Raw genomic sequence first — 10,231 nt, 5'->3', positions numbered from 1 at the left:
CGCCAAAGCCTTTCATACTTCTCACAAATGGTATTTTAACATGTTGGTTATGTGGCTATGATTGCAGTGGTTTCTCCTACAAGCGAGGTACAGATGATGCCATTGTCTTCTGCTTTCGATGTGCCGTAATTCCTCACAGTTATATGCATCAAGCAAATGAATCACATTGCCTCTTTTATGATGCAGAAACTAAAAGTCATTACAGTGCTTGTGGTAAACATAAAGACCGGGAAGGTTATTACATATGCAAGGATTACGACTTTATTTTGCAATGACTATCCACTTCATCATTGGTGTGACATATGCGAAAAAGAAAGAGACCCAAAGCTTTGGTTTTATTTTTGTGAGATTTGTGACAATGCAATGCATCCTAAATGCATTCTTAAAAAAAAAAACCATTTATTAAGTCTAATAATAAATACAAATACAAAGATCATCTGCATCCTCACTTTCGTTCAAAAAATTGACTGCCACTCCATATATGAGAAGTGTGGAAAACCCAACCAAGTTCTAATCCTTCAGTGTGAAAAGTATGGTTGCAACTTTGTTGGTCATTGGAAATACTAACGCTTGTCTAAAAGTTATTACAGTTACCATTATTAGCTGTGGCAACTATGTTTATATTGTTTATCTATATCAAATTTTATTTTGTACAAAATGTTGTCAAATCATCAAATGCATAAACATTAAAACCATTAAAACAGTTCGAAAGTGAGTAATATGTACAAAAATGAAAAACCTACCTATACGAGTCTTTCACTTGGTCCCTATGCATTTTCGCAATTGCATTTAACAAGGTTCCATTTTAGCACTCCACAAGTTTTTCCCTAAATGAAAAGGCTCTGAAAGAAATCAACTAAAATCAACTTCCCTCTACAATTACAGTGTTACCGACATCACCGGAAAACTTCTTTTTTTCTTTTTCTGGCTATCACCGTGTAACATGAGAAACCTACAATGAATGTTCTACTTGATGGATGGACTGTCTATAGTATACCAACACAAATAAATGAACATCAAACAAGAATGTGGCACAAATTTTCCCAAAAATGGTTCAGGATTAAACAGATATATCTCAGCACCATACAAGGATTGAGAGTATCCCAAGCAGCCAGTTTCAAGAAGGGACGAGCTCGAGAACAACAGGACATGACAGTCGCATAATCCGCCAAGGAAATCAATGCTGTAACACAGGAAAAAGACTCCGAAAGATTATTCATATTATCTAAATCAGATTGTACTTGTTAAAAATGACAAAAACATAGAAAACTACTCACCTTGTTGCGTATCAAAAGTCCTCTCCTAGCAAATGTGTATACAAATTAGTTGAGTTAGTTCTCAATCCCAAAGAAAAAGACATGTATGTTGGACCATAACCTATACATGAAAAACCAATTTAGCACGTTGTAAAAACCTATACAGCAATGTAAATAAGTTTTACTGAAGACTAAAATCTATAATGTAATTGGAGTTTTCATTAACTCAAAACATCATTATAGAATATAGATCATAATTCATACTTAAAGTGCATCAAGAAATAACGTGCACTTCTAAAAGCCAAAAGAATGGTTTCAACAACAATCTCAAAAGTGCATCAAGAAACCAAATAAGGAAAAGTAAATCTTACAATATAGTTGAAATTCTGTTAAGCTTTTCATATTTACCAAAGGTCCCCACGTAGTAACCACTGACAAATGGAACTGTTAGGGTAGGAACATACAGAAAATCCTGACGGATAACATGGATGAAAGAATACATAAAACAAATGCACAAGGGAAATTAGAAAGATTAAACAAAAGGAACTTTCTTACATTTCATGTGAACCTTTGAACTACATCCATGCCGAGAGAATCCTGAAAATATTATAACAATTCCTTATTTCATGACCTGAGAACTAAATCACAACTCCTATAGATTCAAGGACTTTGTTAAAACAGAGATTAGTACTTGGTTTGATATATGCTTCATCCTCTCTAATTTTCTAGTATTTATCATAGCCAACTTGCAGCATCAAATGACGATAGCTACGACCACGTATAATCCGCTGCCAAAGATACTGAAGCAAGTTTTGGTAACTCAACTGCATGCGCTCCTGGACAAGCCTGTGATCCAAGATTTGGACATGTAAGCATAAGATACTCGTAAACAATACACTCCCGGTTCTTCTTTTTGGGAAGGTGTACATTCACTCACTTACCATCTTGCAAGACACCTCTGAATACCTTTAGAGATGGGACGAAAGAAAGAAGGATCCCTTTGGGCATAGAGTAAGCCAACCTAATAAACGGAGATTTTGCAAAGCATGAATTTAGTTTCCCATGCAAATATACTAATACATCAAAAGGTTAGCAACAAGGAATTGAATTCTACTGCTAGTTTTGGTAATAGGGAAAAGTCAGATTTGGCTAAAAGATTTAACACTATAATTGAAACCAAACAAAAGCGAGGGAAATCGTAAGACCAACAAAACATAGAATGCAATAAAATATACCTCCACTAATGCAACAGCAGCTGGATCATCCATGATCTCTAGGCTGCAGTCAGCTAGATAATTAACCTGTGTAACCCAGATATGGGGAAAAAACAAAGTTACTTAAAAACATGAATAAGTACAAAATGAATGACAGCAGCATATATGACCTGCACAACAGAACAGTTAAGAGTACATAAAATAGAGGGAATGATGAAGGACACACTTACACCAAATTCTGCATTTACTAGAGATTGAACAAAATCCATTAGTTGTATCTTTGCCCATTCCTTACATATAGTAGGGTCCTTGGAAGACGGAGGATGTCTCCAAGGAGCACCAAAATGCAATCTATGCTCTAAAATCTTTCCACTTCGTGCATCAATTGCGAATTTTTGCAGGAAGCTCAATGCTTTATCCATTGAAGGATTCACCACGGTAACCTAAAAATCATTATTGCAAAGAATACAAGACAGCAATGGTACCCAAAAAAAAAAAAGAGTAAACAATTAAAAGAAAATACTGAATAACATCACAGTAACATACCTAAAAATAATGACAGTACCATACATCTTCTATTAAATATTTAAATGTCAATAATTTCTAATATCTTTGTAAGTTTTTCAAGAACCAAATCATTTATAATGCATCAATTCTGTATCCATTGAAGGATTCACCACTTCAACCTAAAAATGACTGTAGAAAAGAATCTGAGAAAGCAACTGAGCTGGGAACTCAAGCCGCTACAAGAATCAACCTTAGTAGTCATTGGTTTTTATTTTAATTAAACGGTGAAAACTACAAAGTTTATAACTTATTTTTTTTATTGATGCAGCAGGTTCAAGTTAATGTGTATGAACCAGTCCTGACAAATTGTAACCTGTAAGAAATAGTATAAAAATGCTCTCATTTTGTGCAGTTAACCTGTAAGTATGCTAAATACGCATCCACGATGTCCTCAAAAGTACTTGCCTCATTGTCCATCAACCTATCATTGAAGAAAATAAGTTTTAACAAAATGCCGTAGTGCATAACATTAATTTTGACTAGCAAAGAAGAAATAGTGGCATTTAACATGAACTACCCATATAAAATTTGAAACATTAAAATTTCTTCCTGAATTCATTTTTACTTAATCCTGGAATGAAAGCATTACAACTTATAATAGCAAAACGCAACTGAAAAATAACTGAGATACAATGAGACTCAACAACAACAAACACACTGGATTTCCATAACCACTCACTTTAATCATTTAAGCATATAATATAAGATATGAGACAAGAATACAACAAATCGAACAAGAAATATCCTTACTTCTGGTAACAATTGCTTTGTTTAAGCATATACACCTCAAATAGATGTCGAGGATTAGGCCCAAGCACATCATCAATAACCATCCACTGCAACCAGAATAAAGGTAAGCTTCTAACTGGCCAAGAATGTCACTAATTAAAGATTCTGATAGATGATTCTGAAGGGGGGAAAAGCCAACTACAGACTATTAAGAACTAAACAGAAAATTCAAGGCGGTTTGAGTTATGGGTTTTCCTTTTATTTCCTTCTTATGATGATGTTTATAATGTTGTGTTAAGCAATGTTGTATTAACTAATAAATACTCACCTCTGCATGGGTGAAGTAATCAGTAACCATGTGCATTTTAGCTTCTTGAGGAGTCCAACCAAAGGTCTGCAGATCAAATAAATTGAGATGACTGTCTTATATTGGCATCATTGAATTATATTATATACAGACTGAAGTGAGTGATCAAAATTGTTCAGAAAGTTTTCTAGGTTTGAAGGTGAAAACACAGCAACTAAAAGGCACCAAAATGAAACACATAGATGGTTGGTGCCTACGTGTATATCCATTCATAATGCACACCAAGCTTTAAGGGTGTTTCTGCGTGTACAAACATGTGCATGTGACATGAGTATCATATATAGTTTTCTGAGTACCTCACGAGAGACAAATATATCTGGAAACCCAAAATCCATGAAAGCTTGATATGAATAGTAGCTGAGGAAAATTGTATTTGTTAGAACTAAGTTAGAAATAGACATAAAAGAGTTGGAAAAGCTTTGCACATGAAAAAAAGATATAAAAGTTGGCATTGTGAAGGTTCTAAGAAATAAAACATAGGAAGAAAGCTTCACAATTATCAATATCTGCCATGGATACAAGCAGCGTAAAGCTGAAATTCTGAAGATGCAGACACATGTGCACCATGAACTAGCCCTTCAGCTTTTTAAAAGGATAAATATTTCAGATAATTGAGGAAAATAGAAAAGTCTAAACTCGAATTGAAACTTATGCAAGATTTAGAATAAACAAAAATAAACTTACAACATGGCTTAATGTCCTAACCTATCTGATGTCACAAGTATAACAGGCAGGCATCGCTCGTTTGCTCCTAAAGCAATTATTCTCCAAATCAAACTGTCATGATACATTGATCCACACACCTTCGAGTCATCCGTCAACATTGCATTACGAAGAATTTCGACATTATTTATGACCAACTTTGGCTGCCCAATTTAAACAAAATATTAATGATCAATCAACAAGCCACTTAAAGCAACAAAAGGGAAGTTTGTTCAGTATTTTCCACCTGAAAATGGCCAATCTCAGCAGCTTGAGACAGCAACTCAAGCAACAAACAAGGCCAATCAGTAAATGAATTTGCTAGCGACCTTGAAAACCGTCCACTCCTATTCAAATCAGCAATGGCATTAGCTCTCCACTTTTGCTGCATCTTAATCACCTCCTTTGCCAATCTCAACGCCACAATAGCTTCCTTAAAATAAGAAGCTTCATCAATAGACAAAGACTTCCCCTTCTCTTCAAAATCCAAAACCCCATCAATCTCAAAGGCATTAAATCGAGCAGATAAAGCAAAAACCGCTCGATCCCACAAACCCGAGCTCGAAACCTTATTAGAAATAGCAATTTTAGAAGCGTTTTGATTCAGTATCCGACGAAGGGCAGTATTAATACCATGCCATTTATTAAGAGTAGTAAAGATTTGATGTGAACTTATAGTTCCAAGCTTGATGCCTTTATGAGCCATAGATTCCAGGCAATTCTCAAGTTGGGTTTGGCAGCTAGATAAAGACGGTAACTCACAAGAAGACCAAGAATACCAAGGAAATGAACCGTCGAAATTAGGATGGTGGTCTTTAATAGATTGAGCGAAGTCGACATAGCCTGTTAAGTGAGGACCTTTGTTCCATTCACCAAGAAAACCTGCAAAAAAAAAAAAAAACGAATTTTTCCCTTTGAAATATAAATGAAATTAAAGAAAGGGAAGGGAAAGGGAAAGGGGAGCTGTACGGTCAAGGATAAGAGTGGTTTTGCCGACGCCACGGGGGCCATGGAGAATGAGGGGCTGAGGGACACGGTGGTGTTGGGCATGGTTGTTGAGGATTGTTTCGAGTAAAGGCCTTGGAATGATCTTCCATGCTTTGTTCACCATTGGCTTCTTCGTCGTCGTCCTCTTCGCTATACGTTTATGGATTCTCTGCTCTGCAATGCTTGTTTGGGGGCTTAGTAGACTGGTCAGTATTTGGGGTTTTAGGGAGTGTTTGGGAGTGCTTGTTCCCAAAGAAAATTCGCAAGGGATTTTAATAGGATTAAATTCGGTTTTGGTCCCTTTGTTTTACTCATATTTATAATTTAATCCGTATTTATTTAATTAGATCTTTTCAATAGTTTGTCAAATATATATATGTTGAATACAAAATTCATGTGAATATGATAAATAAGAAAGTATTTTTTAATAAATTTATAATTCTTTCAAATAGTTTATACATTTAAACTCATTCAACCTTATTGCTCATTCAACTTTATGTCCTTATAATTATGAAGACACAACTGGAACCAGTTTAAAATTAATTCTGAAAAATATTTTTGGGATAAAAACTATATTTGAGATAAAAATGCTTTGAAGCTTTTCAAATATATTTTGAGACGAAAGTAATTTTTAGCTAAAAGCAAAAGAAGAAAATTTTAACTTTGGCTTAAACTAAACTAAACCATAAAAAAATGTTTTTAAGCAAAATACATATATATATATATATATATATATGCTATATTAAAACCGAAATGGTTTTAAAATATATAATTTAACCTTTAATGAGCAGGTATGGATTACTTGAGCCCAAACTGACCTAAAATCCCAAGGCTTAGGCTCATTTTCAATGAAATGGTTAGGCCCAATGGCATGAGGACCAGCCTGAATTTAGGTTTCAACTTTTTCGGAATTTTCAAGTAAATTCTTAGATTATTTTAAGTTTTGATGATTTAAGTTTGATTTTCGTTCTAAATTATTTCAAATTTAGTTACCTTCAATTTGAATTCAAATGATTAGTTTTTAATAAATTAAGTTGAATCGGATTTTTGGATAAGATATTTATATTTGTACATATGAACATTGACTCACAAAGGTTAGTAAAAAAAAAAAAAAAAAAAGCTTCACTTTGTTCTTTGTATGTTGAATTTGATTATCTTGGCAATGAAAAAAGTCTTTTTAAAAATTATAAACAGTTGTACAACATTATTTGCAAATTATTCAATATTAGATGAAACAATATGCCTTGCAATAATCTTGTTTTGGTTCTGCAACCACAGTTCTTGTTGATGTATCAGATTTTGCTGTTCATCTTCCCCATTAAAACAATCATTGTTATTAACTTTCATATTAGGCCACGGTGCGAAAGGGTCATACACGTTCGGATCATCGAAAAGAGTAGTCGGCATTGCCTGAAATGTCGGTCGGGCCATTTCGTTAGCAAAGAAAATTGGTGGTGCCATTAAGAACTTGTCGGGGAAAGCCATAGTGGCAATGGTAGCGGCGGTTGCAACATCGGTTTCGTCTTCGAGAAATGGATTGTATGTGCGTTGAAGTACTATTTGTTTATGATCAAATAAATCAATTGCCATATCGGGCTTAATGCCACAGGCTAAATGTTGAGAACCTTGTGCAGGTTGTGGTGTTGCTTCAGCTAACACAAGCTCCCATCCTGTCATGTAACCATCATTGCTCGAATTCGGCTGTTGTTCTTCGGGTTCCTTTTTATTTTCCAGAAGCCAGTCATCCGCGATCAACAAGGAGTGGCCGTTGCCTACAAATCGAGAGGCATGTAATTCATCGAAATACGAATGCCCCTCGCCTATACCACGAACAACTTGTTCGTGTTGTTGGGTTCCTTGTATCCAGTTATCGACAAATGAATCAGCCTCGGCTCCATCTTTGCCATGATCTTCTTCGATCCATTTGCCAAAAGGAGAGAGACCATTAGCACCATTTTTAGACCATTGCTCTTGTTTATGATCTTGTTGAACTTGGTTATCAAACCAGAAATCACCACCATTAGTGGATTTCGCTTTTGAGGAAGTTCGTAACTCCTCCAATTTATTATCACCTGTCAACCAATCGTCGAACGATACAAAATCGATAGTCACACTAGTCTCGTGATCAATAGGTAAAGAATGGTTGGAACCAGTTTCATGAACATTATACATATCTTCCTTTTCAAGGCATTGTTCTTCGTCCACCTTCGAATAATGCCCCGGCAAGAACGATGTACTTATCGCTTCGTCGCAATCCGTTTGATACATCAAATCCTCCAACGATGTGCATTTTGAACTGCGTTGAGATTCTTTAGTATCATCAGTGGAACGAGGCGATTTATAAGACGGAAACGAAGCTTGATCTTTCAAGAACTCTCGTAACGTATCCATTAACTCTTCGGATATCTTTTGAACACTCGGATACTCATAGATTTTCCCAATACCAAGATCTTTACAATAATCATAAAACAAAGCAAGCTCTTCGAATTGTTGTGCAGCTTTAACACAATATTGAAACGCATTGATGCATGATTGATGCTGTAAATGGAAGAAACTATCCAAGAGTAAACCGAGTCCATCGGAGATATGCCGATAAAGATCGAAACTTTCCCGAACAACGGCGAGAACCGAAACTTGAACCAACCGGTTGTTCTTGGCTGCACCGGTTGGTTTAGTCGCAATGGCTCGATCAAGTAACCGTTGCCAATACGAAATCCTATTGAGTAACATCGGTGGGTTCATTTCTCGAACGTGTTGTGGGTTAATTCGACGGCTCCCCTTCCGGCCATTTCCCGTCGTTTTGTTCGCAACCCGTTGCTGAATCTTCTCCGTCACCAAGCAATCCAATCGCTGGTCAAGGTAAAAAGCAAACGATCTAACAAAAGCAGTGTAATCATAAGGGCTTGACTGTGAATAGTCATTGAAAGTGGTGAGGTTCAAGATCTTAGCTCCGCGGTTCCTAGATTGCAGTACTTCTTGAGGGAAAAATGGGTCACTATTTTGAAAAATCCGAAGAACAATCATTAAAGATTTAAGAGCAACGACCCAGTTCTTCGTTTTTCCAATCCTTTTCGCAATGGCATTAGCACAAATCGCGGCATGGAGCTTATTAGACGAGATCATAACGAGGATATCATTCACGTAACGCTCGTTAACAGGCTCAAGATCGCGTGTCGTCGCCTTGAGAACCGCCACATCGAGATTCGATGAATTGGTGTTGACGATCTTGGCTAAGCTGATGCTTGTTTGGTCTTTCACTGCACCAATCGCCCTCTTTAACCTGCTTGGCATTGCTGAAACTTGAAAAGGAAAAAACAAAAGTAAAACCCAGAAAAGCTAAAGAATAATGATTTTGTTTTGTTTTATTTTCTTGGAAAAATATGATTCTTAGAGGATTGGAATTGTGGGATTTTAAGATAAACGTGTGAGGACTTAACGAAAAAGCCCTGAGAATCTCTACTAACCCTAAAAACGTGACACCGACGATACAAAATTTTGTTGACTTATTCGTTTTATATATATAATGGAAATTGATAAAAGAGAAGTGGATCGCCATTGACGAGGGTTCAAAGTTTAAAACATTGAATTCGATATACAAAGAAGTTAATAAGTTAAAACTGGCTAGCTTCACAAAATTCTCCACCATTATTTTCATTTTTTTTATGTTATGACAGCTTTAACTTCTTTAAACAAAATAAATAAATAAAGGGTAAATCATGCTGATGGTCACTCTAAAAATATATTTTATTTTATTCTGGTGACTCTAATTTTTTCCTTTTAATTTAATCACTCTAATTAATCATTACAATCAAAAATTTCATTCGCTTTTGACAGATTACTGACATGACATATTACCCCATTGAGTAATTAAAATATGTCATTTTAGTTTCAAGCAGTAAAAAAGATTATTGTGTGATGTACCAAATCAACAATCTATTAATGGTAAACTTATTTTTTTAAAACAATGATTAATTAGTATAATTATTTTAATTAGAGTAATTAAATAAAAAAAGATTAAAATAAGATAAACTTTAAATGTGTTTATAAATAATAAACTTTCACAGTAACTTTGTTTTATTTTAGAGAAAATTTTTGTTTAAAGAAATGGTAATCTTCTTAAACAAATGCAAGATTATTGGTGCAGTTATAATTGTTGGTAGAAATACAAATATTATATTCGAAGAACTTAAATAAAATATTATTCATCATGCATTCAAATAATTATAATTAAAATTAAATATTTTAAAATAATTAGATTGATAATTTAAATATATTTAAATTAAATTTTAAAAATTAAACAAAAATTTGTAGAAAACTTAGGTCTCATTAATTGAGAATCTTTATTTTTTTGTTAAAAGAGGTGAGTATAAATATAAGGATAAACTATAAAATAATCACTTTTGTTTGCC

General features: G+C 34.6%; 2 protein-coding genes across 4 annotated transcripts; both read right to left on the bottom strand.

Moving 5' to 3' along the window:
- Positions 1-660: 660 nt before the first annotated feature.
- On the bottom strand, positions 661-6,132 carry LOC108458035 (uncharacterized). Of its 3 annotated transcripts, none has more exons than XM_017757378.2 (15): positions 5,805-6,132; positions 5,083-5,717; positions 4,839-4,999; positions 4,430-4,490; positions 4,095-4,160; positions 3,788-3,873; positions 3,395-3,458; positions 2,701-2,913; positions 2,492-2,557; positions 2,198-2,277; positions 1,948-2,102; positions 1,812-1,853; positions 1,628-1,728; positions 1,278-1,377; positions 661-1,183 (listed from the first exon to the last, which is right to left on the bottom strand). In XM_017757378.2, the coding sequence occupies exons 1-11, from the start codon at positions 5,944-5,946 to the stop codon at positions 1,982-1,984; spliced, it is 1,695 nt and encodes a 564-aa protein (XP_017612867.1). In that variant the 5' UTR covers positions 5,947-6,132; the 3' UTR covers positions 661-1,183; positions 1,278-1,377; positions 1,628-1,728; positions 1,812-1,853; positions 1,948-1,981. The 3 variants fall into 3 exon arrangements, with proteins under 3 accessions (XP_017612867.1, XP_017612797.1, XP_017612943.1); XM_017757308.2 differs by having other exon boundaries at positions 1,628-1,687; XM_017757454.2 differs by having other exon boundaries at positions 1,278-1,302; positions 1,628-1,687.
- Positions 6,133-6,948: 816 nt separating this feature from the next.
- LOC108475586 (clathrin coat assembly protein AP180) lies at positions 6,949-9,300 on the bottom strand. The gene has a single exon (XM_017777572.2). It carries the CDS (start codon positions 9,111-9,113, stop codon positions 7,038-7,040), a length of 2,076 nt encoding a protein of 691 aa, XP_017633061.1. The 5' UTR covers positions 9,114-9,300; the 3' UTR covers positions 6,949-7,037.
- Positions 9,301-10,231: the final 931 nt, after the last annotated feature.

This window comes from Gossypium arboreum, chromosome 7, assembly GCF_025698485.1.
Source record: "Gossypium arboreum isolate Shixiya-1 chromosome 7, ASM2569848v2, whole genome shotgun sequence".
Lineage (NCBI taxonomy): Eukaryota > Viridiplantae > Streptophyta > Magnoliopsida > Malvales > Malvaceae > Gossypium > Gossypium arboreum.
The sequence above is the reverse complement of the archived record's forward strand: the minus strand, read 5'-3'. Positions and strand labels throughout refer to the sequence as shown.

Coding starts and splice junctions, on each gene's coding strand:
- LOC108458035 (XM_017757378.2), bottom strand. CDS start 5,946: ATGGTGAACAAAGCATGGAAGATCATTCCAAGGCCTTTACTCGAAACA. Junction 4,161..4,429: donor ATATATTTGTCTCTCGTGAG/GTACTCAGAAAA, acceptor TTTGATCTGCAG/ACCTTTGGTTGGACTCCTCA. Junction 2,103..2,197: donor CAGAGGTGTCTTGCAAGATG/GTAAGTGAGTGA, acceptor CTTGGATCACAG/GCTTGTCCAGGAGCGCATGC.
- LOC108475586 (XM_017777572.2), bottom strand. CDS start 9,113: ATGCCAAGCAGGTTAAAGAGGGCGATTGGTGCAGTGAAAGACCAAACA.